At 40.8% G+C, this 27,330-nt stretch overlaps 1 protein-coding gene across 4 annotated transcripts in view; it reads left to right on the top strand.

Annotated features, from left to right (window-relative positions):
* The first annotated feature begins 14,596 nt into the window (after positions 1-14,596).
* Positions 14,597-27,330, top strand: part of GABRA5 (gamma-aminobutyric acid type A receptor subunit alpha5) — an 86,774-nt gene continuing 74,040 nt past the window's right edge. The window contains exons 1-3 of one of the 4 annotated variants that reach the window (XM_058542246.1): positions 14,597-14,653; positions 16,273-16,332; positions 16,716-16,875. In XM_058542246.1, coding sequence (XP_058398229.1) covers positions 16,790-16,875 — 86 coding nt within the window. In that variant the 5' untranslated portion in view covers positions 14,597-14,653; positions 16,273-16,332; positions 16,716-16,789. Of the gene's footprint in view, positions 14,654-14,883; positions 14,938-16,003; positions 16,333-16,715; positions 16,876-27,330 lie in introns of those variants that run through there. The other 3 variants (XM_058542247.1, XM_058542245.1, XM_058542244.1) reach the window with 3 other exon arrangements.

Raw genomic sequence — 27,330 nt, 5'->3', positions numbered from 1 at the left:
TTGGAGAAATGGCTGGTATTAAGAAAGGGACGAGAAATATGTAACATGAACCTAGAGCATCTTGTATTGCTGGAAAGTAAAGATGTACTCAAAAGAAACACACACACACACACCCCACACACATTGATGGAGATTTATCAAAGGGACACAGAAGCCCACTGAAAGAGCTCCCAATATCCAAAGGTGGAATAATTTTAGAAAATAAATAAATAGAGTCATACTGAATTATAACCCAAAGTACAAAATAAATATCCTTGAGTATACAGTAGTATAAAAAATGATTGAATAAATAAAGAGGGAAAAAAGAGAAGTCTGCTGTGCAAAAGAATTCCAAATAATTTGTTTAGCTACTCTGCCCTGAAGGAGGTGGAATATAGCTCCCTACCACTTGTGTGTGGGCTATATATAGTGACTTCCTTTCAAAGAAAGCAGCTGGAAAAAAGCAAGGAAAAAGTTAATTTTACAGTGGAGGAAACTATAAGGAATGTGATAACAAAAGTAAGATAAAAAATGAACGAAATAGAAAACAGTATCAACAAAGCCAAAGGTGGGTTCTTTGAAACGACTAATGAACTTCATGCCAAAATGATCTCCACAAAGAAAAAAAGAGAGGAGAAAAAGGACAGAGAAGTGACAAATATAGCAATTTTAGGAATGAAAGAAGGACATTACTACAAATGAAGAGATACCAGGAACAACTTTATGTTAAATAAATTTGACATTTTAAATGAAATGGCAAAATATAATGAAATATGAATCAGTAAATTGATTCAGGAAGAAATGGAAAACTTGACAAGAACCATAAACAAATGATGAAGGTGAATCAGTGCCACTCTCCAATCCGTCAGGAAAAAAGAAAAACAACAAACAAAGTGAAAAAAAATTAAACAAATAAACGAACAAACTACATAGGTCCAGACAGTTTTACACATAAACTCTATCAAAGGTTGAAAGAACAGATATTTCCAATTATGTGAAAATTCTTACAGAGAATATAAAAAGAAGGGAAATCTCTTAAATCATTTCATGAGGCTAGTATAGTCTTGATACCAAAACCAAATGAAAACTTTATGTTATGTGTATTTTACCACAATTAAAATTTTTAAAGTTAAAAAATACAAATGAATATGATAAAGGAATGAAAAGTACAGACCACATTTACTCATAAACTTAGATGCAAAAATCCTCAACAAAATTTAAGCAAAAAAATCCAGCAATATGTAAATGATACAATAGTCATGACTGAATCGAGTATATCCAAGGAATGTAATTTTGTTCACCATTAGTATCTAAAAGTGGGAAAAATTACTACAATTATCTCAATACATGTAGAAGAAAAATTTAACCCCATTAGTAAGACTATTAATATATTTGAGTAATTAGGATAAGGAAGAGATAACGGAAAAGACAGACAAAATATATGAACTGGTGCTTCACACAAAAGGAGACGTGAGGGGTGAACTAATATGTGAAATATGCTCAATCTCATTAGTAATTAGGGAAACGTAAAGTAAGACGTTATGCAATACCATTTTGTGCTCATCATTTTGGCAAAATTAAATTGCCTGACAAATCAAGTATTGGTAAGGATATAGGCAACAATTTTTAGACAATGTTGGTGGCAATGGCAGTGTTTACAATCTATCTAGAAAACAACCGTACATTTGAACGTGATTATAAAAATACAATTGAACCAATCTACTTCTAGTACATGTGCTAGATCAAAGTGTTATCTGTGAACCCCCGGGCCTCCCTGAGACACTTTCAAGGGATCCAAGAAGCTAAACTATTTTCATAATAATACTAAGGCATTACTTGCCCTTTTTACTATATTGACATTTGCACTAATGGTGCAAAAGCAATGGTGGGTAAAATTGCTGGTGCCTTAGCATGAATCAAGTGGCAGCATCAAACTGTACTTGTAGCCGTTGTACTGTTCATCACCACATTCTCACAGTTTCACTTATGCGTGTCCTTAATGAAGCAATAAATATTATTAATTTTATTAAATCTTGACCCATGTGTCCATGATTTTTAAAATGCTATGTGAAGTGTACATAAAGCACTTCTGCTGCATACCAAAATAAGATAGGATTGCCTCAAGAAAACAAAGCACTTGTGCAATTATTTGATTCGTAATCTGAACCAGCCACTTTATTCATGGAATACCATTTTTATTTGAAAAAACGACAGACAGACAAACAGAGGTTATTCAGAGCTGTGTATTTAGCAGACATTTTCTTGAAAATTAATTAAGGGAGTCTATGACTTCAAGGAAAAAAACTGAGAGTATTTGTTGTCAATGATAAAATTCAAGCTCCTAAGCAAATATTACAATTTTGGAAAACTTGTAGCTACCTCTGTGAGATTGTCAGCTTCCAATTGTTAAAAGATCTTTCTAATAAGATTCATGGGGATATCAATGGGTGTGATTTTTGCTATAGTATAAGGAACTGTGTTAACAAGAAAGATATGTACAAAGCAGTGAACTAACAGTTTTCAAATGACCTGTGTTACAAAATCATGCATGGTTAAAAATCCATTCAAAGATCACGATAGACTCACAGATTTTTTTAAAAAAACTCTAATCTTAAAGTAATTTTAGATTCACAGGAAGTTGTAAATGTACTACAGAGAGTTCCTATGGACCCTTCACTCAGCTTCTCCGAATAGTAATGTCTAGCGTAACTATAGTAGGAATCAAAACCAGGAAATCCTCAGGAAAACCAGGAAAGCCTTATTCAGATTTCATTAGTTTTTACATGCACTTACTTGTGTGTGTGTGTGTGTGTGTGTGTGTGTGTGTGTGTGTGTGCAGTTCAATGCAATTTTATCAGATGCATGTATTTGTGTACTCACATAGTGATCAAGATACAAAACTTTTCTATCACTTCAAAGAAACTCCCTATGCTACCACTTTATAGTTGTGTTCTGTTAAACGACCCCCTCCCACAGTCCCCTGGCAACAATCTGTTCCCCATTTCTAGAACCATGTCATTTTGAGAATTTTCTATAAATAAAATGCTGAAACCCAGTGATAAAGAAAAATCTTAAAATCACCACAAGAAGAGACACATTATATGCAGAGGAATAAAGAGAATGACAACAGACTTCTTGTTAGAAACAATATAAGCCATAAGACAGTGAAACAAGAGATTAAAAGTACATACAAAAATATGTTTGTCCAGAATTGTACACTAAGCAAAAATACCTTTCAAAAGTGTAGATGCAATAAACACTTTTTCAAATAAACAAATGTGTATAGAATTCATCACAGTTGACCCATGCTACAAAAAATGTTAGAGGAATTTCTTCAAACAGAATGAAAATGATAACCAGTGGAAGTTTTTCTTCATTTTAAAATCTATTTAAAAGACAATTGGGGGCCGGCCCCGTGGCTTAGTGGTTAAGTGCGCGTGCTCCGCTACTGGCAGCCCGGGTTCGGATCCTGGGCGCGCACCGAGGCACCGTTTCTCCGGCCATGCTGAGGCCGCATCCCACATACAGCAACTAGAAGGATGTGCAACTAAGACGTGCAACTATGACATACAACTATCTACTGGGGCTTTGGAGAAAAAAAAGGAGGAGGATTGGCAATAGATGTTAGCTCAGAGCCGGTCTTCCTCAGCAAAAAGAGGAGGATTGGCATGGATGTTAGCTCGGGGCTGATCTTCCTCACATACACACAAAAAAAGACAATTGAGGGAAAATGGTAGAGTAGAAAGCACGAGTAATCTGTCTCTCCACGAAGACAACAATTTTATTGGCAGAATCTGTCTGATATAACTATTTTGAAACTATGGAGTCTATTTGAAAATTTTCACCTTCCAGGGAAAGCTTGGCTGGTAAATCATGGTTAAGTTTGGTCAGTTTCACCTCTTAGTGCAATAATAGCTACCCATGTTCCCATGACAGTAGCCAAGTCTGCATTCCTGGAATGACTTGCAAAAGCCAGAGTGGACAATGAGGATCTTGTCCTCCAAGTGTCAGGGATCTGTGTTATGGTCAATAATTGCTGCTTCTGATCGCAGAGGGGCAGATACAGAGGTGGGCCACCATTGTTGCAACACCCACTGGCTGAAGCAGTTTCCTGGGAGTTTAAAGAAACAGTGCCTTTTTTTTTTTTTTACCTTCTCTTCCTTTTAGACCCAGACATTCAAGAATTAGGGCATTCAAAACAACCATATACACAGGGGAAATTAGAAAGTTACCACGCATAGACAGAAAAAGACACAGGCTTAGAAAAAAACTGAGAAGACCTTAAGTTTATGACTCAGACTGATCTTTAGAACAGAGATCCCTACATTATTGAAAACAAAAAACAAAAAAACAGGCAAACCAAGGGAAAATGGAGAAGCTGATTTCCAGAGTTATCATATTATAAGATTCAAATGTCTGATTAAAAAAACATCACAAAGCATACAAAGAAATTAGAAAGTAAAAGCTATTCAAAAGAAAAATAAATTGACAGAAAACATTCCTGAAGAAGACCACATGGCAGAATTACTAGAGACACACTTTGAAACAAGTGTTTTAAAGTTACTCAAAGAGCTAAAAGAATACATGGACAACGTCAGGAAAACAATGTATGAAAAAATGGAAATAACAATACAGAGAGAGAAAACATGAAAAGGAGTCAAAATGAATTTCTGAGGCTGAAAATTACAATAACTGAAATGAAAACTTTAATAGAGAGATCAAAAGACAGATTTGAGTAGGAGGAAGAAAGAATCAGCAAACTCAAAGACAGGACAATTGAAATTATTGAGTTCAAAAAATTGAAGAAAAGTGAATAAAACCTAAGGTACCTGTGAGATACCATAAAGCTGACCAACATAGGTATTGTGGGAGTCCCAAAAGAGAAGAGAGAGATAGAAAGGGGCAGAGAGATTATTTCAGGAAATCATGGTCAAAAACTTCCCAAATTTGATACAAGATATGACTCTGCAAATTCAAGAAGCTCAATAAACTCAAAGAAGAATGAACTCAATAAGATTCACACCAAGAAAATTTACAATCAATTGTCAAAAGACAAAGAGAAAGTGAAGATTTTGAAAGCATTTAGAGAGAAGCTACTCATCAAATACAAAGGATCTTCAATAAGATTATCAGGAGATTTCTCCTCAGAAAACTTCAAGGACAGAAGTCAGTAGGTTTATATATTCAAATTGCTGAAAGAAAACAACTGTAAAGCAATAATTCTATATCAGCAAAGTTATCCTTCAAAAATGCAGGGAAATTAAGGCATTCCCAATAAGCTAAAACTGAGGAAGTTCGGTACTACTAGCCCTGTTCTGTAAGAAATGTTAAAAGGAATCCATCAGGCTGAAATAAAAGGACACTGGGCAGTAACTCAAAGCCATGTGAAGAAATAAATATCTCCACTAAGGTAAATATGTAGGCAATTATAAAATCTAGTATTATTGTAATTTTGGTTTGTAACTGCACTTTTTATTTTCTACATGACTTAAAAGAGAAATGCGTAACCAAATATTTTGGGCACACAATGTATAAATATGCAATTTGTGACATTGATAACTGAAAATAGGTAGGAACTGAGCCGTATAGGAACAGAGTTTTTATATGCTATTAAAGTTAAGCTGGTACAAATTCAAACTAGAGTGTTACAAGTTTAGGATGTTAAGTGTAATCACTACAGTAATCACAAAGAAAATAGCTATAAAATATACACAAAAGGAAATGAGAAGGTAATCAAATCATTTCACTACAAAAAGAAAAAAAATCAACCAAACTCAAAAGAAGACAGTAATGCAGCAAACAAGGGACAAAAAAGCTAAAAGGCATATAGAAAACAAATAGCAAAATGACAGAAATAAATTTTTCTTTTTCAATGATTATTTTTTCTATGTAAATAACCTCTCCAATCAAAAGACAGAAATTGGCAGAATGGATTAAAAAATATGATCCAACTATATCTTGCCTACAATGGACACACTGTAGATTAACAGAAAAGGTTGACAGTGAAAGGATGGATAAAGATATTCCATGTAAATAGTAACCAAAAGAGAGTATAAGTGGCTATACTAATATCAGAAAACATAGATTTTAAATCAAAAAAATTATGAGACAGAGAAGGACATTATATATTAATAAAAGGTTAAATGTAACAAAAATATATAACAATTATAAAATTTGTGGACCTCTTAACAGACCCTCAAATTATATGAAGAAAAACTGACTGTACCAAAGAGAGAAAAAGACAGTCATACAACAACAATTAGAGATTTTAATACTCCACTTTCAATAACAGATAGGACATGGGATATTCTCCAGGATAGACCATATGTTAGGCAATAAATCAATTCTGAATAGATTCTAGAAAGACAAATATCATAAAAAATTAGAGCAGAGATAAATAAGAATAGAAAAACAATAGAGAAAATCAACAGAACCAAAAGTTGGTTTTTTGAAAAGATCAACAAATTTGACAAACCTTTGGCTACATGGACCAAAAAAAAAAATGAAAAAGAAAAGACTCAAATTACTAAAATCAGAAAGAATTGAGGGCATTACAACTGATTCTACACAAATAAAAAGGATTATAAGAGGCTACTATGAGCTAACTTATACCAACAAATTGGATAACTTAAATGAAATGACAAATTCCTAGAAACAAAACCCACCAAGACTAAATCACTAAGAATTAGAAAATCTAAATAGATCTATAACTAGTAAAGAGATTGAATCAGTAGTCAGAAACTCGAAAGAAAAGCTCAGGGTCAGATGGCTACTCTGGTGAATTCTAACAAACACGTAAAGAAGAATTAACAATAATCCTTTTCAAAATGTTCAAAAAAATTAGAGATGAAGGAACATTTTCGAACTCATTCTATAAGGCCAACTTTACCCTAATACCAAAGCCAGATAAAGTCTCTAAAAGAAAATAAACTACAGACCAATACCCCTTATGAACATTGAGGTAAAAATACTCAACAAAATACTAGCAAACCAAATTCTGCTGCAAATTAAAAGAATCATACACCATGACCAAGTCAGATTTACTCCTGGAATGCAAGGATGGTGCAACACATGAAAATCAATCAATGTGATACACCAATTTATCAGAACGAGAAAAAAAAAAACCCACATAATCTCAATTGATGTAGAAAAAGCATTTGACAAAATTCAACACCTTTTCATGATAAAAACATTCAACAAACTAGGAATAGAAGGAAACTCAATACGACAATGGCTGTATCTGAAAACCTACAGTTAGCATCATACTCAATGACGAAAGACTAAAAGCTTTTCCTCTAAGATTAGAAACGAGACAACAATGCTCACTTTTGCCACTTCTATTCAACACAGCAGTATTGGAAGATACAGCCAGAGAAATTAGGAAAGAAAAAGAAGTAAAAAGCATTCAAATGAAAAGGAAGAAGTAAAATTGTTTCTGATCATAGATGACATGATCTTACATTTAGAAACCCTAAAGATTCTACAAAAAATCTGATAAACTAACAAATTCAGCAAAGTTGCTGGATACAAAAAATCAACACTCAAAAATCAGTTGCATTTCTAAACACGAAAAATGAACAATCTGAAAAGGAAATTAAGAAAACAAGTCCATTTACAATAGCATCAAAATGATTAAATACTTAGGAATTAACATAATCAAGGAGGTGAAAGACTTGTACAATGAAAACTAAAAAACATTGCTGAAAGAAATTAAAGAAGACTTAAATAAATGGAAAAACATTCCATGTTCAATGATTGGAAGACTTAATATTGTTATGATATCAATTCTACCCAGAGGGATTTACAGATTTAATGCAATCCCTATCAAAATCCCACTGATACATTTTTTTGCAGTAATAGAAAAACCTTTTCTCAAATTCATGTTTATCTCAAGAAAACCTGAATATCTAAACAATCTTGAAAAAGAAGAAAAAAGTTAGAGGACTCATTCTTACTGATTTGTGAACTTACTACAAAGCTATAGTAATCTAAACAGTGTGGTACTGGCATAAAAGGCAGACTAAAGAGCCCAGACATAAATCCTTAGGTATTAGGGTAAAGTTGGCCTTATAGAATGAGTTTGAAAATGTTCCTTCATCTCTAATTTTTTTGACTTATGAAAGGGTGCCAATATTATTCAGTGAATGAAAGAACAGTCTGTTCAACAAACAGTGCTGGGAAAACTGGACATTCATCTGCAAAAGAATGAAGTTGAACCCTTACCTAACACCATATGCAAAAATGAACTCAAGATGGATCAAAGATGTAAATATAAGAGCTAAAACTATAAAACTCTTAGAAGAAAACATAGGGGACAGCTTCATGACTTTGAATTTGGCAATGATTACTTGGATATGACAACAAAAGCATAGGCAACAAAAGCAAAATAGACAAATTTGACTGCATCAAAATTAAAAATTTTGTGCATCAAAGGACACTATCAATTGAATAGAAAGGCAACCCACATTAGGGAGAAAATATTTTCAAATCATGTATCTGATAAGGGACCAATATCAAGAATATATGAAAACTCCTATAACTCAACAACAAAAAAACCAAACAACCCATTTCAAAAATGGGCAAAGCACCTGAATAAACATTTCTTAAGGAAAGATATACAAATAGTCAATAAGCACATCACTCAATGCTCAACTTCACTATCATTAGGGAAATGCAAATCAAAACAACAATGAGATACCACTGTAAACCCATTAGGATGGCTATTATAAAAAACAAAACAGAATAAAAACAGAAAATGAGTGTTGGCAAGGATGTGGGGAAATTAGAACCCTTGCTCTTGGGATTATAAAATGATGAAGCCACTGTGGAAAACAGTATGACAGTTCCTTAAAAAACTAAACATAGAGGGCGGCCCCGTGGCTTAGTGGTTAAGTGCACGCACTCCACTACTGGCGGCTGGGGTTCCAATCCTGGCGCGCACTGACGCACCGCTTCACCGGCCATGCTGAGGCCGCGTCCCACATGCAGCAACTAGAAGGATGTGCAACTATGACATACAACTATCTACTGGGGCTTTGGGGAATAAAAAGGAGGATTGGCAATAGATGTTAGCTCAGAGCCGGTCTTCCTCACCAAAAAGAGGAGGATTAGCATGGATGTTAGCTCAGGGCTGATCTTCCTCACACACACAAAAAAATTAAACATAGAATTACCATATGATCCAACATTTCCTCTTCTGGGTATATATAGGAAAGAATTGAAAGCAGGGACTTGAACAGATATTTGTACACCAATATTCGTAGCAGCATTATTCCCAATAGTCAAAAGGTGGAAATAACCCAAATGTCCATATACACATGAATGGATAAACAAATTGTGGCATATACATAAATGGGATGTTATTCTACCTTAAAAAAGAATGAAGTACTAATACATGCTACAACATGTGTGAACCTTGAAAATATTCTGCTAAGTAAAATAAGCCAGACACAAAGGGAGAATTATCATACGAGGTACTGAGAACAGTCAAATTCTTAGTGACAGAAAGTAGAGCAATGGTTACCAGAAGCTGGGCGAGGGTGGGGAGAGAATACTAAGTTATTATTTAATAGCTGCAGAGTTTCAGTTGAGGATAATGAAAAAGTTCTGTAGATGGATAGAGGTGATGGATGCACAACAATGTGAGTGAACTTAATGCCACTCCACTGTACACCTAAACGGAGTAAGTAAATGTAAACTTTATATTACGTATATTTTACTACAACTTTTTAAAAAAAAAAAGGTAATTGACTGTTAAAGTAGAAGATAATTGACTAATTAACCCAGGTAGAAGTAACACATGTGTGACAACAAGAGCAAATAGGACAGGAAAAAATAGAATATATTGTTGTTAAATTCATATACTATACATGAAATGGCAAATGTTACATAAAGGTAGACATAGCAATTTAAAGATGTCTATTTTAAACCCAAGAGCAACTAGTAAAAACAAAATAAAATAAAATAGATACAATTAACAAACCAATAATGGAGAGAAAATAGAATCAGAAGAACAAAACTTAAATCTTTTTAAAAACCTCAGTTGCTTCTATTTGCCAGGTAACACAAGTGAAGGCGGTCAGGTTAAGTGTAAAAAGAGTAGAAGGTGTTGCTGTTAGGAGCCCAGGCCCAGTATAAGTGGGTGGGGATGGCATAAGAGAGTGGGAATGTAAGCCCATTGTTGCTAAATCTGCTTTTTATTTTTTCTTTTTAAAGAAAATCCAGAAATCTAGAGTATTTATTTATTGAATCATTCACTTATTCATTTTTTTATGTGAAATCATCTGGATTTTAATGTTATCTCTATTTTAAAATTGTGCCAGCTAATTAAAACATGTGTGTAATCTATATGTAGCCTTCAGATGAGTAATATGAGAGCTCTAGTTTAAATAAGATGAAAAATCAGGCGGGCCCCATAGCTTAGTGGTTAAGTGCGTGCGCTCCGCTACTGACAGCCCAGGTTCAGATCCCGGGCTCGCACCGACACACCGCTTCTCCAGCCATGCTGAGGCTGTGACCCACATACAGCAACTAGAAGGATGGCAGCTGTGACATACAACTATCCACCGGGGCTTTGGGGGGAAAAAAAAAAGGAGGAAGATTGGCAATAGATGTTAGCTCAGAGTCGGTCTTCCTCAGCAAAGAGAGGAGGATTAGCATGGATGTTAGCTCAGGGCTGATCTTCCTCAAAAATAAATAAATAAATAAATAAATAGTGCCGGCCCCGTAGCTTAGTGGTTAAGTGAGCGCGCTCCACTGATGGCCACCCGGGTTCGGATCCCGGGCTCGCACCGACGCGCTGCTTCTCCGGCCATGCTGAGGCAGCGTCCCACATACAGCAACTAGAAGGATGTGCAGCTATGACACACAACTATCTACTGGGGCTCTGGGGGGAAAATAAATAAATAAAATCTTTAAAAATAAATAAATAAATAAAAATAAATAAATAAATAAGAAAAATAAAAGAAATAAAAGAAAGATTAAAAATGTGCAAAGTATACTGTCCGTGAATGGAGCATTTATTACTCAGTGCACCCTGTCCCTGCCTACCTTGGCTTCTGCTCTTTGTTTTTCCTTTTCTGATGCTTTCTGTCCAAGTTCTTTTTTGGAGTCCAAATCAGCTGTCATCTTTTCCCAGGAATTTTCCTTTTTCTTCCAGTCAGACTTGACATTTCTGTTTCCTTAACAACCAAGACCCTCTGGTTTCTGTTTGGGCAAAGTACTCCTAAACCTGCTTTGAATGCATATGAATCAATGAGTTTGTCCATCCATTAATGAAATAAACTCAAGAAGTTAGGTAACTCCCACCATGGACTGGCCCTGTGATGTTCTTACTTGCTTTTAGCAAAAATTTGCCTCCTCTCAACATTTTTTCTGTATACAGTTGTCAGACTGAATTTTTCTAGCATCATGTCCTTTCCCTGAAAACAAAACTCTTCAAGTAGCTCCTTCCTGCTTGCAGCAGGATGTGAACTCCTTGGCTCCACATTTCCTGTCTTTTTGTACCTGGCCTCTGCATACTGGTCTCATCTTAGCTCTTGCTATCTTCACCCTGCACTTGATTCTTCATAAATACAAAATTACACACAGTTCCACAAAAATGCCTTACTTTACACCAGTGGGCTTTCAGCTTAGAACATCTTCTATTCAACTTCTTGCCCAGCTCTGTTTCCTCACTGCTTTTCATGTTTTAGCCATGCCCACTCCACCCACCCACACAAACGCAGACTCCCTTCTCTGCCTCTGTTCTGGATGGGGTAGAGAGTGGGTGTTCTCCGGGCAAGTGCTCCACCCGTTGCCAGCTTTCCCAGGTTCAGTGATTTATTTATTTTTTTGAGGAAGATTGGCCCTGCACTAACATCTGTTGCCGATCTTCCTCTTTTTTCTTTTTTCTCCCCAAAGCCCCAGTTCATAGTTGTGTATCATAGTTGTAGAGTCATAGCTCTTCTATATGGGACGCCACCTCAGCATGGCTTGATGAGTGGTGAGGAGGTCCACACCCAGGATCCTAACCCAGGAACCCAGGGCCGCTGAAGCAGAAGGTGCAAACTTAACCGCTCTGCCACTGGGCCAGCCCCCCCAAGTTCAGCTATTTTAGGTTCTTACACTGGAAATTAAATTCTAATTGAGACAGGTCCGACACTGAGGTTATATGGAACTGGGGTGCCCTCTACTGCTTTCCAGAACTGGACCTACTTTGCTTTATGTCATTCAGTAAAAGAGAAAATGCTAATGGAACAAATGGGAATTCAGATGATAGACCGTTATTTCTCATGGCAAAGATTGAATTCCATATTACAACAAACATTATTGAAATGGCCAGAAATATTCTTCTAAAACATGAATTTCTTTTTTTTGTTTGTAAGGAAGATTAGCCCTAAGCTAACATCCGTTGCCAATCTTCCTCTTTTTGCTGAGGAAGATTGGCCCTGGGCTACTATCCGTGCCCATCTTCCTCTACTTTGTATAGGATGCTGCCACAGCACAGCTTGACAAGCCATGCAACAGTCTGCCCCCGGGGATCCAAACCGAGAACTCCGGGCTGCTGAAGCAGAGCACAGGAACCTAACTGCCACACCACCAGGCAGGACCCTAAAATGTGAATTTCTATAAGATTATGATATGTCTTATTTTTTCACTATCCCCTCAGCTCCATCCGACCTGAGACTCTGTTATATGTTCATAAGCTTTAAGAGGAGAGACTGAGCTACCATTGTATCATAGAGAGGAGATAAGTATTTAAGCCACATGCTTAAATACAATTTTAAGGATGAGCTCTTAAGATAATTTCCATATGTTCAATAGTATGCATTGAAATTAAACTGATAGAAAACTTACCAAAAACATGGAAATTTAAAAATAATTCATAAAAAGAACATAAATTCACTCACAGTTGATATTTCATTCATTATTTGTCAATAATACCTTGAAAAGTTACTATTGTTAAGAATTAATGTCCATAATGCTCACTAACCCAAAAGTGATCCCTAGTTTATCTACTTTTTTTTTTGGCAAAAATTACTGGATGACTTTGTGTGATAATCTGTAAAGCTTTAAATTCCCTAGATATTTTGATTCTTCGATTTGCCTTATGTGGTTTAATTCTGAGGGAAGAGTAGCTGCCATTGGTATCTCAAAACCTGGAATTTTAACACCTAACAGGTGAAAAATAATAAGTTGATTCTGATTGTTTTTAATTTAATGATTTTGACTGTCAGCAAACTTTATCTTAGTGATAGGTCTTTTGAGAAATTAGAAAATGAAGAAATGTATGTGTTCAATCTATCCATTTTAGAATCAGAAAAGCCTTTCAAATGAGCATCTGATCTAATTTATATTTCATGTAGAACCACTAGACTCAGAGTTATTTAATACTGTGGCTAAATGCATATTCAGAGTAACACTTTCTATATATTTGCAACGTTTATATATTTTTATGCCCTGTTCCTGAAATATATTTACAATTTCTCATTTTTCGCAAAATCTAAGAATTTTTGGAATGTGCAAAAGTACCAGTAGTTAGCTTAGATTTGGAATACATGGTATTAGACAAAACTGAAGAATAGAGTGACTTCATATACTGAAAGATGGAAGATCCTTTCTGGAGGAGAGTTAGAAATTTGCCTTTTCTCACAATTATTGTGTTAAAAGTGACTATAAAGAATGCAGTGACTATAAACAAAAGCTGTGGAATAATAGTATCCATCTCATCATGTTCTTGGTGGTTTTACTTTCTGTCTTGAACATTTTCCCCTGGGTGTTCTTACAGTCAAGAGGCATCCACCTCCGAGGAAACAAGATGCTGCAATCTTAACGTTAGGGAATGTGCTTGGTTTTACATTCATCTTGTTTATGCTGCTTGAAGGGGACACTGTTTCTGCTTGGCTGTCATTAGTGCTACCCTCACTACTCAGGATCTCACCCCTGAGATAAAGACAGACAGAATCTCCATAACAGAACCCACCCCCCCCCCGCCCTGACCACGTGCATGGGTCCCGAAGGCGGTGCGGTGCACCAATGTCCAGGCCCCAGAAGCGCTCCTTGGGGAGCTCATGCCTCCAGACCCTGGACTCGCTCTCAGGTCTGCAGACCCCATGGCCCCTGGCTATTGACACCGTGGCTTCTTGTCAAGAAATGGAACTTCAAAAAACGCCCAAATGTATTCTGCATTTAGGTAAGGGTTTGACGCTAATCTAATCCAATTTCACTCTGGCTTGCCCGCCCTAGCAATGAATTACAGATAAAAAGGAGTCTGACAAACTAGTTTCTTTCTAAAGATAATAGGAGATCTGGCCACTGAGGCGTGTGTCTAGGACTGAGGAAGGACTGAGGCCGGGTTAGGGAGGCGCTAGGGGTTGGCCCTAGAAGAGAAAAACTCTCAGAGCAACGGCCTCCGGCTTGCTGCCTGCTGACACTCCCTTTTTAGAGCATTTCTGCTCTAAAAAGTGGGACCAGTGGTTAGTACAGGAGGTCCTGAATATGCTTCTGATGGCCCTCAAGAAACTTCAGCAGATATGTGGCCATCCCAAACCAGGCCAAGGCACGGGCCCTGAGCCCTCCCCTTGGCTGAGCCGGCCCGAGGGCGCATTTGGTGAGAGTCTGGCGGCCTCTACCGGAGCGCCTCTGCAGAGGAACGTTCCTCAAACCCAGAGACGACATGTGGCGCTCAGGAGAGGTGAGAGCGAGCGCGCGAGTGCGCTGGGGGCGCGGGGGCATCTGCAGCGGGGCAGCGCGCGGCCCCGGGCGCGGCGCAGAGCGGAGCCGCAGGGCGGCGGCGGGAGCGCGGGGCGCCCAATCCACCCGGCCCGGGAGGACCGGGGAAGTTCGCGCTGGCAGCATGGGGCAGTGACGCCGCGCCGGCCTTCCGCGCCTGCCAGCCGGGCGAGAGCGGCGGCGGCGGCGGCGGCGGCGGAGGATGCACCCTCGCCGACGGCTCGCCTCCCGGGGCTGGCGCGCAGGGTAAGCCCCGGGCGCGCCGGGCCGGGGCAGGAGAGTAAGAAGGTGCGGCGGAGGGAGAGGACCGGCGGCCCCCGTTCGGCCCGCACACCTCTCCTCGGGGCGCCCGAGCTGCGAGCTGCATGGTCCAGGAGAGGAGGTGGAGAGCAGGCGGGGCGCCGCTGGCGGCAGGGAGCGCAAACTTTCCCCCGGCGCCTGCGGGGGCAAAGCCAGCGCCGGAGGGCAGGGGCGTCCTGGGTGGCGCAGCCCTGCCAGACGGGGCACCAGGGCGCAGCGCCCACGGGCCTGCCGGTAGGAATTGGGGCGTGGGGGCACCCGCTGCCGCCGTCACTGAAATCGGAAGGGCGAAATCGCCCACCTGGAGGGCCCCCCCAGCCCCGGGGCTCTGAGGCGCGCGGCGTGCCGGCGCTGTTTGCGGGGTGGGCGCGAGCTCCGCGGGGGTGTCGCGGGCGGGTAGCCCGCCTGCTCGGGGCCGGAGGACTCCGAGCCGCCGTTGCACCGCGCGCTCCTGGCCAAAGAGGAAGACGATGCCCCGCGGGGCGCTCGGCTAGGACCGGGGCAGGAGCGGGGGAGGTCTGCGAGGGCCAGAAAAGAGCCGAAGAGGGCCGGCAAGCGGGGGGCGCACGGTGCGCCGCTGCAGACCGGGCGGGAGGCGGATCCTGCCGGGCCGCGGGTGCCCAGGCGGCAGAGGTTGCGGCTCCGCAATGCCGCCCCCGCGCCCACCTGCGCCCGCAAGCCCCCGCGGCGGTCCGGGGGTCGTGGGAGCGCGGCCTCTCTTTTGAGGGTCCTGGCTTGGGGCTGAGGGCAGCGGGAGGCGCCGCCCGGGTTTCCCGCATGCAGCGCCGCGTGCTCGCCGCCCGGACTCCGGCCCCGGTGGGGAGATAAGCCCCAGGACTCGCCCAGGCGACCACTGCGTGGCACCCTGCCCTTCTTGACACCAGGGCCTTCTGAGGTGGAAGTACCTGTTGTGTGTTTCCCAATTCCGGAGTTCGCCTGGGGTCTCCTTGGGAAAATGTTCCTTCTGAACACGAGGTTTCCCTATATCATGTGCACCTATTTGCGTTATGCGCATATCGAGAAATGTGTGCCTTCGCTGAGGTTAGTTGCAGAACTCAGGGACTGTGCCTGCCTGGATTTCAAATGCCTTAATTAGAGCCCAGCACAAGCTGAGAGACTTCTCCAAATGCAGTCATTATTAAGTTATTTAGTCATGGGGACAGAATGCTGAGAAAGTGGCAACCATCTTTTATATGCAGTTCTCATATTATCGTGATCCTGTAGAAGACCAGTTTCTTAAATGTGCCTTTTTTCCCCCTTTTTCCACATACTTTCTCTCAGCACCTTGCAGAACAAGGAGTAGCTTGCTGGCTTTGAACGCGTGGCAAATATTTCAGAAAGGTAAAATTATTACACTTGTGGATTTGACAGATGCAAAATACAGTTACTCAGATAACTTCAAGCATTTGTTCTAATGATAGGACTAATGAGTCATTTGATAACATGCTAAAAAGTAAAACAAAATATTTGAAACATGGAAAAAATAAATTAGGAGAATGATTCTGCACTCTGAGTAGAAGTGAAAATTAAGCCATACTGTAACTACTTTTTATGCCCCAACTGACTGCCCAGTGGACATAGATAACACCTGATGTGGACCTGTGCTGGAGAAGGACAGCCAGGTTCCTTTGCGATAAATTGTGTTAGCAGTGTGATTTGATTCCAGGAACTGTGACATGAAAACATTCATATTTATATGCTTTTCCTCTTTGTGTACCTTTCAGCTTCAAGATCAAGTTGGAGAAAGGAACAGTTATTCTTCCAAATTCATCAGCTTCAACTATTATTCTTATTGGGAATGGACAATGGAATGTTCTCTAGCTTTATCATGATCAAAAACCTCCTTCTCTTTTGTATTTCAATGAATTTAGCCAGTCACTTTGGGTAAGTTATCATCTATGCTTGTATTTTACGATTTTCAGGGCACAAATGCCTTTCAGAAGCTTTGCTGAGCAGTACAGCACAAGTCTGTGCTTGCCACCTTTGCAGTCCCAAGTTCTTCAGTTTGTTGTAAGCAAATAACAGAGTCCTTGCCCTACCCCACGCTTTCTTCCTGAGCAAGGCTGCTCCAAGTGTGGGGTCTCTGAAGTGAGTTACAGAAAAGAGGCAGATTATGTTTTCAGAAATGGAAGCAGAAGATGGTTTCAGAGTTAGTTGTGTTGCCTCCTTCTCAGGTTAAGACAAGATTCATAAGTTCGCATGCATAAAGGATATTTGCTGCTTGTTAGACAAGACAGTGTTTAACATTTTGATTGCCCTCCTTGGTCCCATCGTGCAAAGGAATTTGTCTTTAAAGCCAAACCCACACCATGTGGCATTGACAAGGACTCACAGTGGTCCTGGCCTGAGCCAAAGGCCTTGAATTATGTGGTCATCTGAATGCAGGTGCAGATACCAGAAACTACATGTGTCTGAAGATCTGCAAGACACCCCTGGAGGTCTGGCATTGTTAATTCCTTTAAGCTCTTTCATCTTGGTGTTTAGTATCAGTGTACTGAGTCTAATCTTTTTTCATCAAACTAGTAATGACCAACATTCCTGATAAATGTTCGTATGAGGTGCTGATGTTCCTCCTCTCCACCCTCCTCCCCAAAATTGTTCTAGATAATCAAAAGGATTCTAAGTTGAAGTTGATGGAGTATAATTAAGTTTCAGGACAAAAGCTGCCTAGTGCTGGTTCTGTAAAAATCGTCTCTAGAGGTTGCACAGTGCACTCTGCACTAATGTGAATCATGGAGGGGTCTTGAGACCACAGTGGCTCTGCAACAGCCTGGAGAGTAATGAGGACCCTCCCGGGTCCACGACATTCTCTGTCCTCTGGACATTTTCTGCTCTTCTGACCTTTCCAAGTCTGTACAGAGGAGGAAACTGAGGAAGAGAGAGGCTTGTGACTGTCCCCGGGTGCCATGGCTGGTAAATGACGGCACTGGGCCTGTGGTCCAGGTCGGTCAGGGCATGCCTGCCCCTCAGCACCATGGGGGGCAGTGTGCAACCGCGAACCATACACAGAACATGCCTATGTTGCAGCCCTTTTAGCCATGCAGAGTATTCTGTTGGGACAGAGCATTCTCAGAGTTATTCACACCTCCCCTCCCAGGCCTTCAGTGTCCTTATCTGTTCAATGAAAGTTTTCCTTTCCAAGGTCTCTCCTAGTTGTTAAATCCTATTAACCATGATATTCACAGTGTTCCTCTGAATGAAAAGTGTGTATCTAAGTGAAATCATACACAATGTTGAAATTTCCAAGTTAATACATTAGGTAGGTAGTTTATTTACCAATATACTGCATATATTTAGCAATAGTTCAGAGGTGAGGAATATGCTGTGATTGGGAACATATTTTTTTTTTTTAAGATTTTGGTCAAATATATTATTGTGAATTTGCGTTCTATAGGCATGAAGTCATTATACTCCCTGGTGGATGCAAGTCTGAAATATTAGATAATGTGCATATGGAGTTCAGGCATTAGAAGTTGCTATACTTTATTTCTTATTTAATTTGGTGGCTTTCTAAGGTCATCCTCAAAATAGAGAGATAACTCTTCGTTTCTAGAAGCTAACACTGAACAAGTGACAGAATGCTCCTCAATCTCCCTAGAGAATTAGCTGTTGGAGAAGTTTTAAATCTTTTAAATATAAGGTCAATAGTCCATCCTAAAACAATACCTTCTAATTGCAGAAAATATGTGAGACTCAGAATTGTATATAAAAAAGGAAAATATCCTTAATTCCACCACACAGAAACAATCATCCTTCATATTTTGGTGTATTTTCTTCCCCTTGCTTCTACGCATATTTTCATACAGTTCAGATATACTGTGTCTTCAATTTTGTACTGTGATTCTCTCATGCCTAATACTTTGTTATTACAAACTCTTTAAAATGTATGATTTAAAAATGGGTGAATATTATTACAGTGCGGGAATGCTTCACCATCAGCTGCTTCCTAACTTGGGATATTTACATTGTTTCTGATTGTGCTGTTCTAAATTTCTCTATAGCGAACATATTTGGGTTACAACCGTGTTAAGTACTTGAGATCATTTCTAGTAGAAAATATTCCTATAAGTGGCATTTTACATCAGGTCCTCTGTGCTTTCTGCTCTCGACCCTCCGTGTCCAGTTGCTTTTGATGAAGTGGGGTCTCTGGTAGAGTGGAAAGCGGATTTCACATGCCCTGGCCAGCATGGTGTGGTTTCCAGTAGCCACAGAAGACATCTTGACATCTGGCAGCCCATGTCCCTGTTTATTTCCCTTCTTATACAAGGCTCCTGTCACTTGCTTATTATTCTAAATGTACCTAAGAATGATTTTGTTAAATTGCAAAGAAAGTTTCGTAACACTTACTTGACTTAAAATCTTGACAAAATAATAGCTATCCTGATATGGAGCACCTATTGTTACGTTACCTGTTTTAGGTAAAACCAAAGAGGAACCTTATGAGCTAAGCATCATTAGCCGTGACTTACAGTCAGGGAAGGTGAGAGCTATGGCTAGCTAACTGGGGAAGTTCACCAAGCCAGGAACTGCTGGGGTTCCTTACTCAGCACTCCTCAGAGTGATTCTGCCCGGCTAGTCCTTGGGGTCCCAACTGGACTACACGTAGTTCGGAGGGCAGGTCTAAGTCAGACCAACCTATAGAGGAAGGGGACATAATTCTGAAAGGTATTCTCTGTGTCAGGGTAGAGAGAGTTTCCTGTTCTGAGATTAGGGGGAAAAAAGAGTTTGGGTAAGCTCTGTTTTTTTCTCCCAAAGAAAGAGTTTATGTGATTAGGTTCCAAAAGAAGGTGAAGGAGGAAGCCTGAAAGCCCTAATTTGAACATTGTTGAACAACAGACATTCTTGTAAATACAAGCCTGTAAATACAAGCCTGTAAATACAAAAAAGAAACAGGACAACCAGTGGAGGGTAAGGAGGGCTACAGAAAACCAGCCAGGGAGCGGAAGGAAAGAGGCGAGTGTAAGTTTTTGTGCGTGCACAAAGTTACAGGCAGTATTTGTGAAAGCATGTGGATTTGGCAATCAGAAAATGTGTAAATGTGATAAGAAAAATATATTTGGTGATTATATAAGGTAATTAATGTGAAATTACTTTGGAAATATATGAATATTGTTTCTTCTCCTTCTCCCATTCGTATTCTAAATTTGATCAGAGTCACCAGGAGCTCATTTTCAATAGCCTTTATAATTCTTCTACTAGTATTAAATTATATAACAGAGCATGAGTCAAGTGTATAACAGAACAGAGGCCTTATCTGACAGTCAGCCTTATGCAATGTCACGTTTGGAGACATGGTATTATTTGAGGTATTATAATTATTTTAACAAGACCAGTAATCAAAAGTACATAGTATAGAAAAAACTAGCACAGAAACAATAATTGAATCAATGTAATGTCAAAACACGTAATAGTAAATTTAAACTGGAATTAATTTATCATCATTTGAAAAATAATACTTAATCAGACTCGATTGGCCAGTAATAATTGTAAGATAAATTTGAGGATTATCAATTCAATTATAAGGTAAAATCTAATTCCATTCATTTAATTTTATTAAACATATTTTAGAGCTTTATCTATTGGAAAAGAAAATATGACTTAGAATTTTGTTACATGGGAGCTGCAATTGAAATAGACTTTGGAAAACAATATTTTATAATCATCAATTAAGAGCAGATTCTTGTAGAAGTAACTTATGAACATGATCACATAAGGTTCTTCTTTATCTGTCTACACGAGTGTGCTAACCTGGACCTCTGGTTTCATGAAGAGGGCTGTTTTCATACACGTTCTCAAGGACGGTTCTTTTAACTAGAGCAGAAAGTACATTCCCCCTGAATCATTCCAGTACTTGCAGTGTCTTTTGAAATGGCAAGTTTTTTCTCATGAATCCCCATATGGTAAGTTCTTCCTGCATTGTAGCTGCAGGTTCATGAGGCCTGGGACAAAGGGTCACTGTAACAGTGATAAAAACACACAGCAGCACCACCGAAGCAGTTAGGGCACACCCAGGCAGTGGGGCGTCTAAGTGGAGGCTGCAGGGATGGCCAGAGATCAGAAAGGTAGTTCTCTGCATATTGCAAAAATTTTAGGTGTCTAAGATCCCACTGCAGAGTAATGCCCAACATTTTTTTAAAGGTACCAAAAGAAAATACTTCCAAATTACACGCTTTATAAAGGAAACTTTTAGCGTGTTCATCATGCCAAGAGGCAGTGAGCTAAGCAAAGCTCAGAAAGACAGTCGGCCAGTGCTGACCCAGCCAGTCCCACCTGGCTGTCAGCTCCAAGATGATTCACTGGCTTGATTCCAGGGGAGAAGGAGAATGTGGGCTTTTGGATTTTTACAAAAGTGCAGCTGTGTAACATGGGTATTTTAATTGGTGTGAAATTTCAGAGGAAAATATTCGAATCAAAAGTAGAAAAAAGTCTTATCACCAAACCCTGGTGATGGTAACAATAATTATCAGTGTTTATATGGGTGTATCTCCTTTATTTCCAGAATGCATTTTCAAAAAATGTACTATTTAATTTTCACAAAACCCTCCCTTTGTAGGTGAAAAGATTTCAGGCTTTAGAACTTAGCGAAGTGTCCCAAGTTTCATCATCAGAAAGTGCCAGAATGAGAGTCCTTCTTAGGGCCCAGGGCCCAGCTAGTGCTCTCCACTGCAGAACTTTCTCCAGAATGCCCTGATATTTATGGTGCAGTGAAAAGGGAAAGAATGGGGGAAGTCTATATATTCAAACAAAGGAATGCCCTAATCTAGAACTCAAATAATACCTCTCTAAAGATAGTGGGTCTACCGCAGCCTGAATAAAATCAAACACACAATATGTACTATGAAATGTAATGTTCTAGAGAAGGGATCATATGATAGGAAAAGTCAGATACGCTTTGAAACAGGCTTTAGCAGTTCATTAAAAACCCTATTTTATTTATTTAACAATTTATTTCAAAATCGAAAGGCAAACCTAAAAACAAATGAAACCCAGGACCAATTTATTTTCAGTTTTAACAAAAAGAAAATATTGAGCCATCACTCTACAGTCCATTTGGTTCCTGTGTCAGGACCCCTGGTGAGTTTAGGGAGAGTGTTAAGTCTCATTTTGACAGAAGGCAGTCAGGCTGCTCTGATCTCTGTTGCTCACACTCGCTCTATGGCATCAGAAGAATCACTAAACCTGCCTGCAACTCAGTTTCCTAATCTCAAAGAGAGGTTAATAATGGATCCTACGTCACAGAGCTGACGTGAAGGATAAAGTGCTGAATGCATGCCACATGCTTAAACAAGGCCAGGGAGGGAGGGGGTGAGTGCAGACTAGCTGTCCTTCTGGGTGTTGTGACCAGGAGATACCGAGGTTTGCTAGACCTAGGGGGTGAGCACAGCCCTGGGCCTGGCCTGAGCACACAAAGTCCATAACCTTAATCCCGTCTACAGAGTCTCTTCTGCCATGTAAGGTGGCACATTCACCGTCACAGGCTCTGGGGATGAGGGTGTGGGCATTCTGGTGGGCACTGCCCTGCTGTACAGTGTTTATTGAGTTCTCTCCATGTGCCAGGCACCGTTCTAAGTGCTGAGATCCGAGATGGGCAGAGTAGAGCCTGCCTTCAAGGAGGGTACATTCTGGTGTGCAGTAAACAAATATGTATCAGTTGGGTCAAGCAATTGCTATGAAGAATGATTCAGAGTAGGAGATAGTGAATGGAGTGGAGAAAGATGCTCAAGCAGACATGTGAGAAAAGTGAGGACCAGAGCAGTGCTGTTTGTGGAGAGGAGTGAATGGGTGAGAGGAGCAGCCAATGCAGGGGCATGCTTGGCATATTAGGGACAGCCAGGAGGCCAGCACGAGGAAGGGGGAGATTGGCAGGAGGCATTGGGAGAGAGGCAGTGGGGAGGGGAGAGGGGTCAGATCATGAAGGACACTGTAGGCCATAGCTAGGTAGTATCGGGAAGACCAGTTGACTATTATTTTGTAGGTCAAGGAGAGCCATTGAGTGGGTTTGAGTAGAAGTGAGATATGATCCAGTTGAGACGTGACAGTAATGTGACTTAAACTTTAAAGCTCACTCTGGCTGCTGAGTGGAGAATACGGTAGAATCTGGTAGTAAAGGAAGGAGCAGTGAGGGCGGTGAGGAGGCAAATACACTGACCCAGGGGAGGGGCTATTTCAGCCAGCAGGATTTGTTGATGGGTGGTTGTGGGCAGGAAAGAAAGAGGAGTCAAGGGTGACCCCGCCCCAGGTATTTGACCTGAAAACCTGATGGGTTCCGTTGCCTGTTACCGAGCTGGAGAAGAGGTTGCAGAGAAAACCATGAGTGCAGATAAGAATGTGTTAAGCCCTGTGAGATGCGTGTTAGATATCCAAGAGGAGAGGTCAGGCAGGCCATTGGACATTTAGGTTCAGAGGTCAGAGAGAGATTGGCCCTGGAGACATGAATCTGAGAATCTTCCACGTCTGAGAGATATTTAAAGCCATTGATTGGATGAGATCAATTAGAGATTGAATATAGACTGAAAAGAGATCCCTGGACTGTTCCCTGGAACGTCAGGGAGGTAACAGAGGGACAAGCAAGACTGAGATGAAGAGGCCAGTGAAGAGAAGAAGAACAGAGAGAGTGGCGTCCTGAGGCCACGTGGAGAAAGGGATGTAAGACGACACAGTCAGATGAGGATTGAGACTCGATTGATGGGTTTGGCGAGGTGGAGTGCCTTCTTGGCCCCCAGAAGAGAGGCTTCATTGGGATGCAGGTAGTAAAAGCCCTATTTGAGTGGGTGCAAGAGAAGAGAGGAGAGGCAGCAGAGATTTCTAATGTGGACAGCTCCTCAGTGAGCTTTGATGAGAAGAGAGGCAAAGAATGGAACAGTATCTGGAAGGGAAGATAGGGTGAATGAAAGACATTTTAAAGCCCTGACATGTTGCACAGATGTAACTGCTGATGGGTATGGTTAGGGAGGGAGGGAAGACTGTGTGTGATGAACACCAGGATGCTTCATGCACTGCATGATCACATATGTGGGGCTCCGGGTGTGGTTGGGGAGAGGGAAGGGAGCCGCGACGTTGGAAGTGGGTAGGGTTAGATGAAGGGGGTGTGGCCTGCGAGACAGGGGACCTGGGTTTTCCCTTGTAGGCAGTAGGATTCTGAGCCAGCTGCAGTGGTAGGGACGAGAGTGAAGAGTCTATGTGAAGGGTGGTGAGCAGGGGTAGGCTTGAGCACTATTTAGGGAGCTGACGGGCAGGCCTGGGAGCACCCTTGATGTGAGGCCCAAGGGAGTGGAAGCAATCCAAGAGTTCTGGCATAATGTTTCATGGCCATGACTTTATCCACATGAAATACATGTTGCAAGTCCATGGGTTTGACTTTCACTGTCTAACTACTGCAGACCATGTGTTGTTTTGTTTGATTTTGTTTTTTTATACGGTTAGCTAAAGTGATATGCAATGGAAATTTGAGGAAAACATCAAAAAACGGTGCTATTTAGAGGTACTATTTAATGAGCTTAAAGTAACAAGCAAACAAACTAAAGATACATTTCTCAGAAGTAATTAAATACTGGGGAAAGAATGCAAAAAGAAATGCAATTTAAGAAGGGAGATAAGCTGCCACTTAAAAGGAATCCATTTCAATTCCCAAAGTAAGTTCACATTAAAACGGGTCTGCGGTTGCCATTATCAATCCCATTTTATGTAAATCAAAAATGGCAGTCAACAGAAACAGAGATAACATAAGCGGAGATAAATGGGTTATCACCATTTGTGCACCATTTGTGGTACAATGCTCAAAAGATTTTTCTTCCCCAGAAATGATGACATAACTGTTGAACTTGTACCCTTTAAAATCCCGAAATAGGAGACATCATCAGGCATCACTCAGGAAAAAGAAGCACCTTTAAAGATGGAATGTATAGCATATTATTATTATTATTATTAGAGAGTATAATACTGAGAGATAAATAGATAAAGTTACATTGGAGAATACAACTCCTTTACAGTTCCTCAGAAAGAAAGATACTCTTAGATTGGGCTAATAATACAACTCCTCGCTCACTCCCTTTTAGAGTAATGTGTGGTTTTACTGCAGGGTTAACCCTGTGTTGGTAACTGGGTGATTTTGGAGATGGCTTCCTTGGGATTCCCTGTCTTGCTGTATTCAGACTCCCCCTACCCCCACTATCGTCATAAACCCTGCTGATGGCCCCATCCATCCCGCCTCTCTCCCCGCTGCCATTGCCTGAGTAACTAGCCTCTATATCTCCAGCAAATCCATGATCCATAAGGTGACCGAGCGCTGCAAGGACAGAAAGTGCCCTTGCTTAAATGTTCTGGGGCTACCACCACCTTCCAGACAGAGCCTAGGAGTGTAGCAAAGTCCTTCATGGCTTGACATGTGCCATCTCTCCTCCAGTATACGTCACTCTTCTCACCAGAGTTCTTACATGGTGTCTGCAAACATCATTGTTTTCTTTTTGGGGGCCACTGCTCACAACACCCTTCCACACCCCCTTCTTTGGCTTGAGACCTGATCTTTATGCTTGAAAGCTCCGGTTGGTTTTTCTCTCCTCTGACCCTAGATGAAGCTCGATGTCTCCTTTGGGTTCCTAGAATGTCTTGCGTATTGCATAGATTCCTACACCTACCATGCTCTATTGAAATCCTCTGCAAACATGATCAGTTCTTTAGAACACAGTCATGTCCTTCAGGCTGGGGATGCCATCTTCATCATCTTCATATCCCCAGTACTCACCACAACACCAGGTGCATACATGGTAGACACCCACGATACATTTGTCAGGCTATTGGAATAAGCCCTGTACCCAGTCATGTGGTCTCTCTGAAGTCGTAACGGAGGAAAGAAGCTCTCTGGGTTCCTTTGGGGTCACTTTGGCAGTTGGCTCAGAAAGCAGCCCTTCCATTTCCAACCTAGACAGGCCTAGAGCAGTCACTCCACCATGGCTGCACATGAGGATCACTTGGGGACCTTAAAAAAATTATCAGTGCCTGTTCTCTTGGATCAATGAAAGCTGAGTCTCTAGGACCTGGAAATCAGAAAAAGGCTAATGCAAGAGTCCCAGAATCAAATGCCTTGAAGAGGCCAGATGTAAGATGACAGGGAGGGGTGGGAAATGTGCACAATTGCAGGAGGTGACCCTTTCTAAAGGCAGTCATGTTTGTTTTTCTTAAACACTGTGCTGGTGAAATAAACCCAATAGTGGACCAAATTTCATGGGCTGCCCATTCTCTACTCCACCTCATCAGAAGTCTCTGAATGACCCAGTACTTCAAGTCTGGCAGGGTGCCATCGAGTAGCCTTCCACCCCTCGAGGGTTGCCACTGTCCTGTGGTGCCCCACCCATGTCCCTGCCCATTTCACAACCACCACCTTCCTTCCTTCCTTAGGCTGGAATATGAGGCTCAGTGACCTCGTTTCCTTATTTTTAAACTAAAATCGTTGGAAAAGAGTTCAAGTTTAGGGATTGGGTCCTTGTGTCTTTTGTATAGACCAATACTGAGACAAGGAAATCTGAAAAATGAAGATGTTTTAACAAGAATGGTTTTCCATTTCCTTTATGATCCCTTTTCTGGAACATCAATAATCTGAAAATGTTGGAAGCGTTCACATGGACTAAATGTGACAAGTTTTTGTAGAAAATATGTGCTAAATGTAAGGAAACAGTTCATATTTTAAGAGAACCTAGTTAATTAAACCTGACTAATACAGAAGGATAAGTCACCAAAATTTTCAAGTTTTTCTATTATGTCTAATCTTGTCCGTAATAATGGATCTAATCTCAGCTCACAAAAATCTACTCCCCAAAAGAGCCAAGGCTTCCGCTTGTCCGTGAAGCAGTCGTGTACTCACAATTGCCCTGAGGACCAGCAGAGCTCCTTGGTTATACCCAATGTAGTTAAGAAAAGCTGAACTGGAATGTTGGCAAGCTCGAGGCTGCCTTCAGATCCCAAATGGAGTAAGTGTTCAAAGGGATGCGAGCATCTTGTGTTTCCACCTGGAGGCCTCATAGATGTAACTGCACATTATTGCTCCGTGAAGGCATAGCTCGATGTTTTTGCATAATTTTGTTTTTCAAGTAGTGTCAACTGACCAAAATGGAACAAAGCAAGCTGAAGTTACTTTTTACCTTAGAAACAATCCTTAAAGATTATGCACCTTGAGAGAGGCACTAGCAGAGTTCACCAAACACCTGTGAGGTTCCCCTGTATGCAGGCACAGCATTTGCTTTCTGTGATAAGGGAAGGGCCTTTGTCTCTACGGCTGTGAAAATGGTGCACTTCATAACCACGTGCTGCAGAGGAATCATTTTTGAGGTTGATCTATGAACTGAG

The sequence above is a fragment of the Diceros bicornis genome, chromosome 5 (genome assembly GCF_020826845.1).
Source record: "Diceros bicornis minor isolate mBicDic1 chromosome 5, mDicBic1.mat.cur, whole genome shotgun sequence".
NCBI classification, from domain to species: Eukaryota; Metazoa; Chordata; class Mammalia; order Perissodactyla; family Rhinocerotidae; genus Diceros; species Diceros bicornis.
Note: the sequence above shows the minus strand (reverse complement) of the source record. Positions and strands in the feature narration are given on the sequence as shown.